The 17,901-nt window shown below is 31.0% G+C and overlaps 1 protein-coding gene across 2 annotated transcripts; it reads right to left on the reverse strand.

The window, feature by feature from the left end:
* Positions 1-9,707: 9,707 nt before the first annotated feature.
* On the reverse strand, positions 9,708-14,683 carry LOC139867080 (histone deacetylase 14, chloroplastic-like). 2 transcript variants are annotated; one of them, XM_071855407.1, is made up of 9 exons: positions 14,553-14,683; positions 14,050-14,180; positions 13,851-13,925; positions 13,644-13,745; positions 13,446-13,523; positions 13,254-13,310; positions 12,888-13,133; positions 10,274-10,446; positions 9,708-10,181 (listed from the first exon to the last, which is right to left on the reverse strand). In XM_071855407.1, exons 1-9 carry the CDS (start codon positions 14,590-14,592, stop codon positions 9,872-9,874), a joined length of 1,212 nt encoding a protein of 403 aa, XP_071711508.1. In that variant the 5' UTR covers positions 14,593-14,683; the 3' UTR covers positions 9,708-9,871. The 2 variants fall into 2 exon arrangements, with proteins under 2 accessions (XP_071711508.1, XP_071711509.1); XM_071855408.1 differs by having other exon boundaries at positions 10,042-10,200.
* Positions 14,684-17,901: the final 3,218 nt, after the last annotated feature.

Raw genomic sequence — 17,901 nt, forward strand, 5'->3', positions numbered from 1 at the left:
TTGGTTACTCTGAGAGGTCTCGGGTTCGAGCCCAGGTTGGGGGTTTTTTTTTTAAAAAAAAAAGAGAAGAAGAAACAGATAGATGTATTAGAATAAAATGATTCAGGCTGTGATTAAAACAGAAATGGAAGTATAGTGTAATGGTTTAGTTTGTTATCGGGTCAGTGGGAGGTTGCGGGTTCAAACCTGGACTTGGGCATTTTTTTAAGGGCAACTTCTTTAAGGTAGTATACTTATTATTCCTATTATTTTATTATTATTATTATTATTATTATTATTATTATTATTATTATTATTATTATTATTATTATTATTATTATTATTATTATTATTATTATTAATAAAATAAGTATTATTATTACTAATATCAATATTATTAACATTATCATTATTATTTTTTCCTACTAATATCCTTATTATTATTATTATTATTATTATTATTATTATTATTATTATTATTATTATTATTATTATTATTATTATTACAACTATATTATTATTATTATTATTATTATTATTATTATTATTATTATTTTTACTACTAATATTATTATTATTACTATTATTAACATTACTAACTATAACTTTAGTTTTAAATGTATTTTGTATATAAAATATAACTATATTTTTATGATCTTAATCTAAAAAGATAGATATTATAAATTAGATACAAACATTAGATATATAAAAGTATATATAATAAGTATACTACTTTTACTGATAAAATACTTTTTGTTCATTTACGTTTTAATATAACTCGAATTTATTAAAAATACTATCATATTAAAATATATGAGTATTTAAAAATATTAATACTAAGTAATTATCCAAAATATATTAATAAAGTATATAATATATTATTATGATAATTTAATGAAATAAAAATATTTAAGTAATTATTAATATTAAATTTAATATCACAAGTATATTACTAATATCAAAATATATATTTATTTGAATATTATTAAAAATGTTAATATACATACTTGATATAGGTTCGTGAATCCGAGGCCAACTCTGCGTTGTTCAGTTCTGTCATATGCATATTTTTACTATAAAATATCGTATAGTGAGTTTCATTTGCTCCCTTTTACTCTTTACATTTTTGGGACTGAGAATACATGCGCTGTTTTTATAACTGTTCTATTAAATGCTTTTGAAATATATTTTTGGACTAAGAATACTTGAAATGCTTTTATAAATGTTTGATGCGATATGACACAAGCAAAACATTCCTCGGATGAATTATTATACAGACAGAAGTTCTGTTGAATATTATGAAATTAGTTGGACGTTATAATTGCCACTAATTGAATTGATGTGAATATTTCCCCTGATTATTATAGCTTGGTAACCAAAGAATTAGGAAACGGATATGGCCCCTAATTCACGTAAATCCTAAAGGTAGCTACCGGGTTTAACACCCTCACCCAGAATGTTCACTAGACGGAAGAGCTAGTGGGTGGTGTTTAATACTTCGAAGATTATATATTGATTACAGACTGAAAGTTCTGTTTATTTTGGGGATATTATTTATGCGCATTATATGTTAAGGTCGGTTACCAAGCAACGAAAGTGAGCAATGAAAAGTGAATGTTATGTATCGAGAGAATGATTTTATACACAGGTTATGTGTATGATATTTTGTACACGAGATATGTGTACGGTTACTAAGATTTATGAAATTAGTTGGACGTTATAATTGCCACTAATTGAATTGATGTGAATATTTCCCCTGATTATTATAGCTTGGTAACCAAAGAATTAGGAAACGGATATGGCCCCTAATTCACGCAAATCCTAAAGGTAGCTACCGGGTTTAACACCCTCACCCAGAATGTTCACTAGACGGAAGAGCTAGTGGGTGGTGTTTAATACTTCGAAGATTATATATTGATTACAGACTGAAAGTTCTGTTTATTTTGGGGATATTATTTATGCGCATTATATGTTAAGGTCCGTTACCAAGCAACGAAAGTGAGCAATGAAAAGTGAATGTTATGTATCGAGAGAATGATTTTATGCACAGGTTATGTGTATGATATTTTGTACACGAGATATGTGTACGGTTACTAAGATTTATGAAAAATGGTTTCGTACACGAGAAAGGTGTACTGTATTTAAAAGATATCGCATGTACATTACAGGTGGGTATATAATTCGGGCCCATTTGTACCATGCACATTTAAATCTTGTGGTCTATCAAAATGATGAATTTTATTGTTTATGATAAACCTATGAACTCACCAAACTTTTGGTTGACATTTTTAAGCATGTTTATTCTCAGGTATGAAAGAAATCTTCCGCTGTGCATTTGCTCATTTTAAAGATATTACATCGAGTCGTTCATGTCATATAGAGGTCCGTACCTCGCAATGGGACCAGCTGTTGAAGACTTCGTCCAGGTAGTTTAGGACGGGTCACTACAAAAACAAGAATCAAATGGGTCAAAAGATAACCCAAATTGTAGTTTCACTTTCAGCTTCATCAACATATCTCGAGTCCTAAACACTAACCACTAAACCCTAAATCTAAACCTTAAACATACTAAACCCTAAACTCTAAACCCTAAACGCTACTCAATAAACCCTAAACCCTAAAACCTAATCCCTATAACCTAAACCCTAAATGATAAATTCTAAAATTTAGACCCTAAACCCTAACATGTAAATCATAAACCCTAAACACTAAATCATAAACACTATACATAAACTCTAAACCTTAAACCCTATATCTAAACCTTAAAACCTAAAACCTAAACCAACCCTAAACCACCAACGCTATATCCTATGGCCTACACACTAAACCCTAAACTCTAAACCCTAAACCCTAAACCCTAAATCTTAAATTATAAAATCTAAGCCCTAAACTATAAACCTTAAACCCTAAACCTAAACCAAACCCTAAACTCGAAACCCAAAACCCTAAACCAACTTTAAATCCCAAATCCTAAACCCTAAACTCTAAACACTAAACCCTGAACCCAATACCCTAAACCCCAAACCAACCCTAAACCTTAAACCCTAAACCAGCCATAAACCATAAACGCTAAAACCGAAACCCAAAACCCTAAACTCTAAACCAACCCTAAACCTAACCCTAAACCCTAAACCAAGGGTTTAGGGTTAAGCAATTAGGGGTTGATAATTAGGGTTTAGAAAATGAAGTTTAGAAATTAGGGTTTGGGTTTTTTCATCCATACATATTTTATTTAAGCTTTTTATTATTATTTCCAAAATCAAAACCACACGCTTTGACCCTAACCCATTTGACCCGATCACAAATACCAATATCGTGAAAAATCGAAGAAATGCCTACCACTAGGGCTGAAGTCCAGTAGAATAAGTTAAAGGTTTGTTAGATAATTTAATTATCAAGCCTTCAATTTCTGCAGTTTAAAAACACATCTACAAACAAACAAAAAACACTACATAAAGGATATGAGTAGTACCATTTTCTGAGATTTAGACATCCTCGTTGTCATTGATGACAACTTAATTAGTATGGACATGATCGATATAATTTAAAATTGATTAATGACCTCGAGAATTAAAAATAACCTAACCATCTCAAGATATTAAAAGATTGACAAACTATGAAGCTCTGACTGTTACACAAGTAAACTCCAAGATACCCAAATAGTTAGAAAATGATGTAAGTCGATAAAAACATACTTTTTATCCATTCAACTTGAACTACCATTCTATAATAATCACTATTTTATCGAGGTGAACCTAAACAATGTCATCCCAACTTGCCCATTTTATGAGAATGAAAATTTATTAGTCAACCCAACCCAACTTAATTTGACCCGTATCAGAAGAAACGTTATGCAATAAGAAACAAATGGTACCTTATCGCCTCAATATGGACGTTCACGTCTCTGCAATAACATAAAAAATGCCACAAGTATGATACAAATATAAGAAATTGTGATTAACTGAAATAAATGGAATTCAAGTTTCTTGAATAACAGGTTAAAAATACCAATTGTAAAATTTAGTTTCGTTCCTGCCTTCTCAATATGTTCATGCAATAATGGATTATCAAGGTTACGGTACACGCAACAGAGGAAGCTTCCTCTGATACATTCTTATCTAGCTGCTTTCCTACATAACATTCATACATACAATATCAAAAACCACAAAATAGTGAAAAAATAATTTAAATTGTTGTCAAAATATAGAAAATTCCTTATTGAGTTAAGATGGTTAAGATGGTTCTAATACCTTTAAACTTCTAACAAAGCCATCACTGTTAGATCTTATGAGTTGATAAATGAGAACTGAGATGAAAGACTTCAGATATGGATTGGAAAAGCTAATTGTACTCACTCATTAACGAAGCCAACACTATTCAATCCTATGATCGAGTTGATAAACCGAAATTGAGTTAATTGTCTAATTTTTTTAGTACATGAAAATACCACGATAAGCTCAACATTTGTGAGATTTGTTGACCTGCATACATTTTAAAATAATTGGCTAAGTTGCAAACACATAATTCTGAAGGCTTTAGTTAAAATTTTGAATAAAAGCATTTTGTCGAACACTTTAGATCGGGGTCATATTCCATATCTCATATCTCATGATTGCAGCTAAAAATTGAAAACAATATACCTGACGGATTGCAGCTTCAATTTTCTTTTTTTTCTGTGCTTCTACATCAAAAGGATCAACATAAAGTAGTGTATATTTTTGTCATAACAATAAATTAGTATAGAGAGAGCTCAAATCTGACATACATGTAATATGTGTATGATTACATATACTTTTTTTGCAGAGCTCATTTGACGCTAGTTCAAACACTGAAAGAAAAAAGACAGAACAGAATCACAATACTAAATACAACCCAACTTCCATTACACCTAACATTCAACATAATCAAGTGTTAAAACTTATTAGTAACTTAGTAAGATCAAAAGATTACCTCAATTTCAAGTAAAAATTTCAAAATTTTCACGTGTGAGCACAATAGCAAGTCAATTATAATATAATCTTGATAAAGATTAGAACTTGAAAATAAATATAATGAATTTGCATGTGTATTGACATATACTGATTCATATAAATAAATATAAATATAAATTATAAAACTTGAAAATAATTATAATGAACTTGAAAATAAATACAATCATATACGGGTTTTGAACTTGCTGGCATAACCCAACGGTTATCCCCATGTACTTTGTGTCATGGGATAGAGAGTTGTCATGGGTTCGATCCTTAGGGATGACATGATTTTCTTTAAACCAACTGAACACCAATAATTGTGGTATATATTGACCCTATAGGGAGGTTTTACCGGATTCGTTCACGGACCTCTACCCAGTACCCGGACCACTGCCCGAATGGATGTGTTCCCCGTGTACCGTCGATCGGGTTCGGGTTTCCTCCCGAACGTGTGTGTTACGTGCAAATGATGAGGGTCATTGAAATAAATGATCTACTGATGTCAAAAAATCGGCGTTCAAAATAAAATTATATACGGGTTTTTCGCATGAAAATTTATGTAGTTTAACTTACGCAAGAAAATATGTCAAAAGTACTCATGTTGTAAACAATATGAATATAGGGTATTATGTAGTTTGATTAGTTTGTTAGTGTAACAGCCTTATTACTCCGTATATAAGCACCAGTCACATGATTTTTATCTTAACATATACCAAAAAAGCAAGAAGCTCTATATCCTCCAAACGTCGTAATAAGGAAACTGACGGTTTCTGATTACGTCAATAGCTCCAGTTGATGAATCAAAAAGTAGTCCTCGGGGCACGTTCTTATAACGGCAATTGTCAAAGTAGCATGAACAAATGTTTTCCAGCAATATAGAAGCGAAAGTGGACTCGTGGAAGCACCCTATGTAATGACCCGCCTTTTTCCGTTAATTTATTTTTAACGCCCGTCTTTTTCTTTAAATAATATCTTTCGTTATCTAGATTCGTACCTTCCGTTAATTAGCGTTATCAATATTTCCGATATTTGATTTTAACATCTCTCATTTACTCTAGCGTTTTTAAAATAATTCGTTCGGTTAATTCACGCACCCGCTTTTAAACTCGAGGGACTAATTTCGCCAATTGATCAAAGTGGTAACTAGTGAACTAGTCACCACCTCCCTTCCCCACCATTCACTTTCATTTTATTTTTCTTTTCTCTTTTCTCTCATTTATTTCTTTCATTCTTATACCATTTTCTCCATTTACACAAATCCATCATCTAAATCGAATCTAGCAAGACAACTTCAAAACAAATTGTACTTTTGGAATCCTCTCTTCATCCTCTATGTTTTGATACTAATTTCACTACTTGGGGTAAGGTTTCTAAAAACTCTAGATTTCTCTAATTCATTTTATAGACTTGAAATGGTATTAGTTAGTGTCTATGGCTCACTAGGTTGTTGTGTACGTAATTTGTTTGCTCGATTTGTTGTTTTAAATGACTAACATGAACACTTGAAATGGGTTTGCTAAATCTTTGATTTTGGTTAATTAAATGTTGATTAAATGTTAAAGTTCATGTATTAAATGTGTTACTAACATCATTAGCTTCAATTTGATGTGTAGGTTGATTTGGAAAACTTTACTAACATGATTATTGATTTTGTGATTTTTGGTTAGAGTTTGATAGACTTAAATATGAAATTTTGATGCATTGAACGCTATGAAATGTTGCTGATAAGTATTTAGTTGCAATGTATGTTTAATTATCTTCGAAATGACGTATCGTATGTGTAAATTGGATTCCCGAATCATGAAATGCATTTTGTAAACTTGAAATTTCGATAATGAACTTTTAATGATCACTTGACGAGAATTCGGTTATTGTAAATGACGTTTTTGTTTGATGAAATGTGTTTAGTTGTATTCCTCGTTAAATTACCTTTCCAACGATATATGATACGTGTTCTAAATGTTTAGGTTCATGAATTACGGTTATTTGAAGTTTGGTTCGTGTATATCACAATTTGCAGCAAACAGCTGCTAAAATAGCCTACTTTGCGATCGCGAGATACCCCCTGACCAAGCCCACTTTTTGATTTTTCAAGTTTTGTTCCCGCTTACTCGTAACTCCGTTTAACATGAAATTTTGCCAACATGCTTATATATGACTACGTTTTTATGTGTAATGGTCGAAAACCCGACCCGACCCCGTTGACTTTGACTTTGACTTTGAGCAAGTTTGACTTTTAGTCAAACTTAACCAAACGCTTATGCAATCGTTCTAACTTGCGTTTATACTTATATCTTGCATGAAGCTTGACAATTTGACTCACATGCTATATTAATCGAGTCGTAAGGAGCCATATGACTAATTGAACACATTTCGACCGACCTTGTGTCGTAACCGGTAATTGATACAACTTATTTGTTTAGGTCAAGACTAAGCAACTTTCATTTGCACAACGTTTAATTTCAAATACTTTGGCGTGCAACTACAGTGAGATCATAGTCCCACTTTTACTCTTTTATACTTATACTTGGGATGAGAAAACATAAACCTTTTCGTTTTACAAAGTGAACACAAGTACGAAAACAAAACGTTCTACGTACGAGTTAGAACAAAAATTCTCAATTCAATTATCATTAGTTACACTAAAGGGTGTAAGCAAGAACTTATGTTGTGTGGCCATACGGGTTTGACTAACCCTCATTCGGACGGTTGCATCCGTAGCGGATGAAATATATTTTCGGGTATAGTGTAGTTCTAACACTATGATGCAGAGGTAATGATATAGTTAAGCCTTGATAATTGGGTGCTCGACAAACAACAACTTTTGGAATGTAAACGATTTGGATAATTACTTTATACTAAATCTTGTAGTTCAATACAATATACTTACTAAACCTATGATTTCACCAACGTTTTCGTTGACAGATTTTCTATGTTTTTCTCAGGTCCTTGAATGCTAAGTGATACATGCTTCCTCACACTATTTTGATACTTGCTTGGATGTCGAGTGTACATGCATTGTCGCATATGTTTCACTTGTACTTTAAACGTTGTAATGTAACTAGTCGTTGAACTACTTTTGTAAACCATGAAACATCCTCACTTTTGAAATGAATGTAACGTACTTTTGGCCAAACGTTGTTTTAAAGACTTATGACCACGTAACGGGACCTAAGTAGACGGCGCCGTCAATGACGATTTTGTCAGGTCGCTACACCCTATGAAAAGTAACATAGCCATGGTTCCACATTAACAACACCTAATTCCTAAAGTAATCAACACGATTTAACAAAACTACGGGCCAACTTTAGATCACTCGCTTATGAAGTAAGGCGAGTAGATTTATGAACGGGTCGTGTCAGCTTTATTTAATCACTAACAACACAAATGATAAGCACACACAAATAGCTATAAATATATAATTCGAGAAAAATAAACTATTTGTAGAAATTTGTTAGGACATGTGTAATCATGTTTAACACGTAGATTATTTATAAAACCATAATATTCACTTATTGATTAATTCTTTAAGTATACTAACAGAATTCATATTCAAGGAGGATTTTATTATTTTTATCAAAAGCTTCATTTGGATATCCTCGAGATCTAAAAATTTGCAGCTCGATTGGAACAACTGGCTGCTCAATCCGAATGTGTTTGATGATCACGGTTGATTTGTATACACTCCCTTATAGTGTTATGTAGTTCCTTGTGATTTTCCTCCTTCTGTTTCGGTTCTTAGCTTAGAGTGCTAGTGTAGTGCATTTGCTCAATGTAAATCTTTGTATTCTCATGTTCGGTACTGTTTCCACTTTGAATTAATAGAATTTACCTTGCCTTTCAAAAAAAAAATCAAAATCAACAATTTCAACAGCTAAAAATCCATAAATATAAATATATTATACACAAAGAACGATAATGATACAAGTTAAAATCTTCAAAAAAAGAAAAGAAAATAATGTTGCTAACGAAAGGGGGAGGCTGTTAACACCATTATACATGGGCGGTTACTAGTCACTTGTGTATCGGATTTTAATCTCATTATGACTTGGTCGTTCAGAATAGATTCTTTCTCGATCAGAATAGTGGAATATGGATCATGAAAGATTTTGTCTTGAAATGCCGATAAGGAATAGCCAGTTATAGAAGTGGCAGGGAATGAAAGCACTCCTGTGTGGGAGGCTGTTAACACCATTATACATGGGCGGTTACTAGTCACTTGTGTATCGGATAGTAGTCATGTTTTTAACGAAGATTAACATAATTAAAATTAAAATGTACAATAAAATAAAACATGCTAACAATATATTTTAGGGCAAACGTTAACAGAATTCAAAAGAAAATACATAGGGTTTTTTTAGCCGACTGTTCATAACACGCGTAAAATAATAATTATACATATTTTTTAATTATTAATGAGATTATATATCGAGAGGCCACAAAAGTATATTGTTTTATGTTTGTAGGCTACCCATATTTGAAAATGGTTTTGTAGGCCAGCTAACACACACACACACACACACACACATACATACACACATACATACATAAGGTTATATACCCAGGTTTAAACCTTGAGCACTTATGACCTCGTAAAACGCAATCGCATTGCAATATCACGGAAGCTTTTGGTAATGGCAGTATTTTAATTTTATAAATTTATTATTTTTTAATTTAATAACTTTTTAAAATTTATAAGAATACAAAAAAAATCATTATTTTTCAAATTTTTAACTAATATTAAATTATAAGCGTACTATAAAACACATAAAAATCCCTAAACAATGTCTACACTCAATAGCACTGTATATACCACTATATATCCTAAAAACAAAGTTCCATCAAAACGCTTACGCAAGAACAAATCACTGGTCCATGTGAACCCGTTATAACTTACTACAAAACGACCAGACTTTTATTTATTGAATAGAATGCATGTGTTTGGTCCTTTGAATGGCTTGTTTAACCTTATCAATTGGTTCATTGTGCAAGAAGAATGCATACTTTTTCTCAAACTCAGGTGCCATGCTCTGCTCCCCAACAAAAGCACGAAAAGATTCTGCAACAGAAAACGACACAATGCCGTCGCTATGTCCTCCTTCCAAAAAAAACACGCATCGCCCACCACACAAATCTTTTGCAAGTTGCTCAATGCCCGACGCTAGCGTAAAATACGTTCCGGTTGTTAGCTGAAAGTGGCCCGTTGGATCCACTACATGTCCGTCATATCTAACGAACAAAAATGAAACTATGTACAAACAACAAACACATGTTGATAATATATACATATATATTTAATGTAAATAGGAGAAAATGGTTACCCTGCTGATACAATAATTATATCCGGTTTGAATCTTTGGGCACACGGAACAATGACCTCGTCAAACACACTTCGCATTGCGATATCACCGGAACCTTCTGGTAATGGCAAATTAAGTGTTGCCCCTTCACCACGCCCAGACCCAGTTTCATCAAACTTGCCGTGATACCCTTCCTAATGAATATACATTGAAGCCAATGTTAAGATGCTTTAATAACAATCTGATATACACGGGAAAACAAGTGAAGTAATCTAATATATATATATATATATATATATATATATAGTCATCACAAGAGGGAAGCACTTTTTTGGAGGAAGTAATTTTTTCGTTTGATTTTTTTTTTTTTAATTTTCCTAACATTAAGATCATATGAAAATATGAACATTTAAAAAAGACACTTTGTGACGAATGTTATTATTGGCAGAAAAACGCTCGAAGAAATAAATGATAACATTCATCATGAGTAATGTTTTAATGTTTTAATGAGAGTTTTTTTTCATCTTATGTGAAGTTCTTTTTTCAACATTTAGCCCGATTTAGAGTTTAGGGTTCTCTAAACTCAAAACCCTAAACCCTAAACTCTAAACCGTTTGTGTTAAAAAATTCAATCCAAACCCTAGTTTCTAACCCCTTAAAAAAAACTTTAATTAAAACATTACATATGATGCATGTTATCATTTATTTCTTCGAGCGTTTTCCCGCCAAAATAATAATATTCATCACAAAGTGTCTTTTTTAAATTTTCATATTTTCAGGTGATCTTAATGTTTGAAAAAAAATTACTTCCCCCATAAAAAATGCTTCCCTCTTGATGATGACCCCTATATATATATATATATATATATATATATATATATATATATATATATATATAGGGGCATGATCAATGAGGAAGTAACCAATTGGGGGGAGGCGGGTGGAAGCAAATTTTTTTTTTCCGTTTTTTTGGAATTTTTTTTCAGGCATCAAGATCACACGAAAATACGAACATTTAAAAAAGACACTTCGTGATGAATGTTATTATTTAGGCGGGAAAACGATTGACAAAAATAACATTCAGGATAATATTGATCGTGAAGAATGTTAACGTTTTTTTCTCTCCATGTTTTGTGAAGCACTTTTTGTCAAAATTTAGCCCGATTTAGAGTTTAGGGTTTAGTCCCTAAACTCAAAACCCTAAACTTTAAACCGTTCGTGTTAAAAACTCAATCTAAATCCTAAATCTAAACCCTAAATTTCTAAAACCACAAAATACGCTCGAAAAACACGATAATTGTTATATATTAATTCTTCGAGCGTTTTCCCATCAAAATAAAAACATTCATCACAAAGTGTCTTTATTAATGTTCATATTTTCATCCAATCTATAATGTTCGTGAACAAAGTGTTTTCAAAAAAAAATAAAAAATTTTGCTTCCCCCCGATTGGTTAGTTCCCCTTGATCCTACCACTATATATATATATATATATATATATATATATATATATATATATATATATATATATATATATATATATATATATATATATATATATATATATATAGTGGTAAGATCAAGAGGGAAGTAACCAATCGGGGGGAAGCGGGGGGAAACAATTTTTTTTTTTTTTTTCGTTTTTTGAAAAAACTTTGTTCACGAACATTATAGATTGGATGAAAATATGAACATTTAATAAAGACACTTTGTGATAAATGTTTTTATTTTGGCGGGAAAACGCTCGAAGAAGTAATATATAACAATTATCGTGTTTTTCGAACGTATGTTGAGGTTTTAGATATTAGGGTTTAGCTATTAGGGTTTAGATATTAGAGTTTAGAAATTTAGGGTTTAGGGTTTAGATTTAGGATTTAGATTGAGTTTTTAACACGAACGGTTTAGAGTTTAGGGTTTAGGGTTTAGTGTTTTGGGGTTTATGGAATAAACCCAAAACACCATATCCTAAACCCTAAACTCTAAATCGGGCTAAATTTTACTTCACAAAACATGAAAAAAAATAAACGTCAACATTATTCACGAACAATATTATTTTGAATGTTATTTTTGTCGATCGTTTTCCCGCCAAAATAATAACATTCATCACGAAGTGTCTTTTTTAAATGTTCATATTTTCATCCAATCTATAATGTTCGTGAACAAAGTTTTTTCAAAAAACTAAAAAAAGAAAAAAAAATTGCTTCCCCCGCTTCCCCCGATTAGTTACTTCCCCATTGATCATGCCCATATATATATATATATATATATATATATACACACACACACACACACACATATATATACACATATATAAAAATATATATAAAAATATATATATGTGTATATATATATATATATGTGTGTGTGTGTGTATATATATATATACACACACACACATATATATATACACATATATAAAAATACATATATACATATAATGTGGTAACTTCATGATATCTTCTAGTATGATTAGGGCCAAGGATTGTAACTTGATTATGCTTGATATTGCGATAGAGTGATTCTGTATAATTGAATAAGTTGGTTAAATTTTCTGGTGGTTCTATTTAGTATTAATTTACTATTTCATATCAACATAATCTTTGAGAATAGTAAGTAAAAAAAAGTTTGTTACTTACACAATGAGTTGAAAGAACAAATATGTCAGGGTCGTCATAAAACGCATCATTAGTGGTTGACAATAAATGGGCATCAAAATCGATGATCAAAACGCGCTTTAATCCATGGACACGTTGAGCATATCGTGCTGCGATACCAGTATTCTCAAAATAACAACATCCCTTGGATTCCATTAAGTGGTGCCTATGAGGTGGCATCAGGGCAAATCCAACTGGACACTTCTCATTGATTTTTGAAGCCGACACCTACAATTTCATCAATACAAAAACCTTCAATTATTTAATTTTATTTATTTAACCAATAGTAACTCATAGATAACCAGAACGGCCCAATTATAAACACATCACGATTTAGACCAGACTTACCACAAAATCAATCAAGGATAGGCCTGCTCCAACAGCAACCAACGAATACTCATACGACTGCATCATCATTCATTAATTTCAATATCTCAAAAGGCATTAATTAATTAATTTCTATACATAAATGATAAACCTAGTTATCCATAGAAACACAACCCTCTATTTAAAATGCAAATGTGCATAAAATTTTCTTACCGTGGCAGTCACGTTTTCAAATGATTTCATTGCAAAAGTTGAATACTTCGGTTTTGATATCTTTGCGTTTTCCACACACTATACATAGAAAGATTTATAAAAAAATAAGACCATCAAGAAGAATAGGTGGCACAGATCTCATTATATAATTGATCCAAATATATACAATAGCATTTATATCTTTCAATGTATTATTACCCTCTTGAGAGTAGAAAGATAATTGTCAGAATGCACACTTTGTATATCTTTCAATGTAGCTTTTCTAAAACTATTAAGTTGAACAATTTCAGATCCTCGAAACTGCAAGGGATATATTAGAGCTAGCACATTTCAGTAAAAACAAGAATTTGTATATAATCACAATATCAATCACCGTAGCATACCAATACCAAATGTTGTATTCACCTCTGGAGTAAGTTTTGCTTTTTCAAGAGCACTCAAAATAGATGGAATCCTTGTATTGCGATCTACATACAGCTCCTGAAAATGGAGAATGTTATATCATTTGTACACAAACAGTTGATTTTATGTTATTATAAGATTCGAGCATTAGATCAGATATGTTGAGCAGGGGATGGATAATATAATGTAGGAGTGTACGTACCTTTTTATGATCCATAGGAGGAGCTAAATTATAAACTACCTTTGGTATATCCTCATATGTATTGCCGCCTACTACTAGTTCACAAGAGGCTGCCGAATAATTTGTCCTTAAGGACAGAAACAACCGACCAGCTGCAGCAACACAGTTAACATTACAATTATAATATATTTTTTACTTTTGTTAAGTAAAAGATTGTATCACAAAAGCATGGATTTGGGTGTTTAATGTTGCTACAAAGTAGCAAAATTTCCGAATTTTGAACCATTACCGGCGTTGGTACCTCTACCTCTACCTTAAGGGTTTGTTTTAGGCGTTAAGCTGACGTTGCATTAATATATGACAAACACATATACATACACAGTTGTTGCTATCAAACCCAACCTTAAAATAAGCAAAATAACAGTAAAATAGCTAAGACTCAGCAAAAGCAACAAACTCGTTTTTTTCAAAGGTCGTTATAAAAAAGTACAAAAGAAGAATAACAGACCAGTAAAGAGCATTACCTGATCGAATATTATGAAGATAAAGATTTTTCATATTCATCTCGCTAGGGCACAGCACAAATGGAGCTAGGGTTCCGATCAGATAACTTTAGGGGTAAAATCATACGACGGTTTATTATTTTAATCCGTATATTTTAACTTTATGCTTTTATATACACGATGATATCATAAATAGTCGTTTTCTTTTATCGAAAAAAATCAAAAAAGAAAATAAAAAAAAATCTAAACCATACATTATAATTCAATTTAATTTACAATTAATTATAATTTAATTATTATGATTAAGATATAATTTAATCTTTACAAATTTTAAAAAATTTCAAAAGACATTTGTTATTAGTAATAATTATTATTAAAAATATAAATAATCAATTTTTAAGTAAATTTTATTATTATTATCATTAATTATTATTATTATTATAATTATAATAATTATTATAATAATATTAATATCACTATCACTATATATACATTAAAAGAGAGTCTCGATTAGCTAATAAATGTTTTCAAAACCCTCTTTATTATCATTAGATTAGAAAATTACATTACAATTGTCATACCCCGTCCAAAATCTTCCGAACGAATACAATAACACATGGTACCATCGCGGTGAACTGACGTCTAAATGCCATGAACGACTCCATGTAATGTCTCTAAAATGAGCTAATGCACAGCGGAAGGTTTCTTTCATACCTGAGAATAAACATGCTTTCAAGTGTCAATCAAAAGGTTGGTGAGTTCATAAGTTTATCATAAAACAAAAAAATTCATCATTTTGATAGACCACAAAATTTAAATCTTGCATGGTACAAATGGGCCCGAATCCTATACCCACCTGTAATGTACATGCGATATCTTTTAAATACAGTACACCTTTCTCGTGTACGAAATCATCTTTCATAAATCTTAGTAACCGTACACATATCTTGTGTACAAAAATAACATACACATAACTTGTGTATAAAATCATTCTCTTGATACATAACATTCATATCAATTGGTGGCAATTATCATGTCCACATAATTCAATGGTGGCAATTATCATGTCCACATAATTCAATAATAATCCGCAGAACTTCTGTCTGCATAATAATTCATTCGAGGAATGTTTTGCTTGTGTCTATCTCGTCAAACATTTATAAAAGCATTTCATGTATTATCAGTTCAAAATATATTTCAAAGGCATTTAATAAAGCAGTTGTAAAGGTAGCGCGTGTATTCTCAGTCCCAAAAATGTAAAGAGTAAAAGGGAATCAAATGAACTCACACATATAAATATTGTAAAATAGTTAATAAAGCATTTGCATGTATTCTCAGCCCAAAAATGTAATGAGTAAAAAGGGAGCAAATGAACTCACCATACTGTATTTTGTAGTAAAAATACATATGAAGGTATTGAACAAATGTAGGGTTGGCATCGGATTCACGAACCTATATCATTGGTTTGTATATATTAAAACGTATAATTGTAATCGAACAAACTTACATATTACTATTAATTGTTATTTTAGTAATTTATATGTTTCATTCATAACTCAATTAACTAATTTTATTCTATGTATTTTAGATACATAATTATTATAACAATATTAATATAGTTATGTTATACGTATTTAAATATATTTTTATATAACAAATATTTATTTGGTAAAATAATATTAAGAATAATAATGAATAGAAAGTTATATCATTTTGTAGTAATAATAATGATAATAATAATGATAATAATAATAATAATAATAATAATAATAATAATAATAATAATAATAATAATAATAATAATAATAATAATAATACTTAAAACAATACAAATGATAATATTAATATTAATACTACTTAACAATAATACTAGTAATATTTATAATCATAGTAACAACATTAATAATTAATAATAGTAACCACAACAAATAATAATGATAATAATAATAATAATAAATATATAAGGAAATGTGTATACCCTTTAATAAGCTTCCTAAAAAGAATTACCCGAAGCCGGGCTCGAACTCAAGACCTCTCGATAACCCACAATTACTCCAACCGTCCCTCTATCCTTGCTTTTTCTGGTTTTATTCTTCCATGAATTTAGTTATACCAATATATCTATTATCACAAACATCATCATTATTATTAACATCATCGTCCCTTACTTCCTTTGTTACTACACCCGTTGGCCATCCACACAAAGGATCTCGGCCCAATACATTCAACAAACACGGCCCAACAACTAACAAACCCACCAATTAAATGAAACTCCGGCCCAACCAATAACCAAGAGGGTTTCGGTTTTTATGAATATAAACCCGCAGGTTTTCAATCTACTTCATCTAATTGCTAATCCTCAACAATTATCAATACTTGATACCCAGTCATCATCATCATTCATTCGTTAATTCATAATCATCTTGATCATTAAACATTAACGGATCATCCTCTTACATCGTGTATCAACTCGATCACAACCTCTCGGTCCAAATCAGAAAACGTAAGCAGGCTCTCGGTTTTGGGTTTGCACAAACAGACCGGGTCACAGACCCCACCCACGATTATCAAAACTATGGAGTGATATATATATATATATATATATATATATATATATATATATATATATATATATATATATATATATTTATATGATAATTCTTGACTTAAGGCCTACGGTGGCCCCTCCTTGGTGTTGACATAAAGTAACCACTCAACCTTGGATCCCTTATACATTGTTATCAATATCAATTATCTAGGAGAGATGTTTAGAATGTGCATCAATAAAAGAAAACATCCATAAAATACTCATCATTCTTGTTGTTTAATAGAAACCGAAACAGAAGAATCAGTTGGTGGTTGAAGTGGTTGTTTTTCTTCGACAGAGAACACAAAAACAGGAAGTTAATAGCAGCGGATTTTGATAGTAATTTGCGATGGTGTCGAGTTATAGAACAGAAACAAATCGCTGCAGTTAAATGGGTCTGTGTGGTGGGTTTCTTACGGCCCAAAAATAATTAGATTGCAGTCCGAAAATTAAATGGTTGATCCAATAGCAGCCCAATACAAAAAGGAATCATTTACCTAATGAGTGGTAGGGTTATTGAGAGCAGGAAATGGTGACAGAAAGTATGACATGCGAATAAACAAGTGGGGTTCTTGTGGAGAATTGAATCGATCTTTCAATACTTTAATTGTTCCACTAATTTAAAAGTTATCACAATCACAATGTCGACATGAGAAAAGGGGTGGGTCTTTGATCCATTATATATTTATCCAACTAATATAACATTATCAATTCTCATTGTTAGTGTTCCAAGAACTATAACAGACGCGATAGTAGTAGGAGGGAAAGAAAGGAATGTTTTGG

Source organism: Rutidosis leptorrhynchoides, chromosome 9, assembly GCF_046630445.1.
Source record: "Rutidosis leptorrhynchoides isolate AG116_Rl617_1_P2 chromosome 9, CSIRO_AGI_Rlap_v1, whole genome shotgun sequence".
In the NCBI taxonomy this organism is placed as follows: domain Eukaryota; kingdom Viridiplantae; phylum Streptophyta; class Magnoliopsida; order Asterales; family Asteraceae; genus Rutidosis; species Rutidosis leptorrhynchoides.

Bases quoted from the DNA above. Each gene is read 5' to 3' on its own strand.
- LOC139867080 (XM_071855407.1), bottom strand. From the start codon at position 14,592: ATGAATATGAAAAATCTTTATCTTCATAATATTCGATCAG. The intron at 13,926-14,049 runs GTACGTACACTC...CTCCATTTTCAG, and splicing joins CTCCTATGGATCATAAAAAG to GAGCTGTATGTAGATCGCAA. The intron at 10,182-10,273 runs GTAACCATTTTC...TTTGTTCGTTAG, and splicing joins ATAATTATTGTATCAGCAGG to ATATGACGGACATGTAGTGG.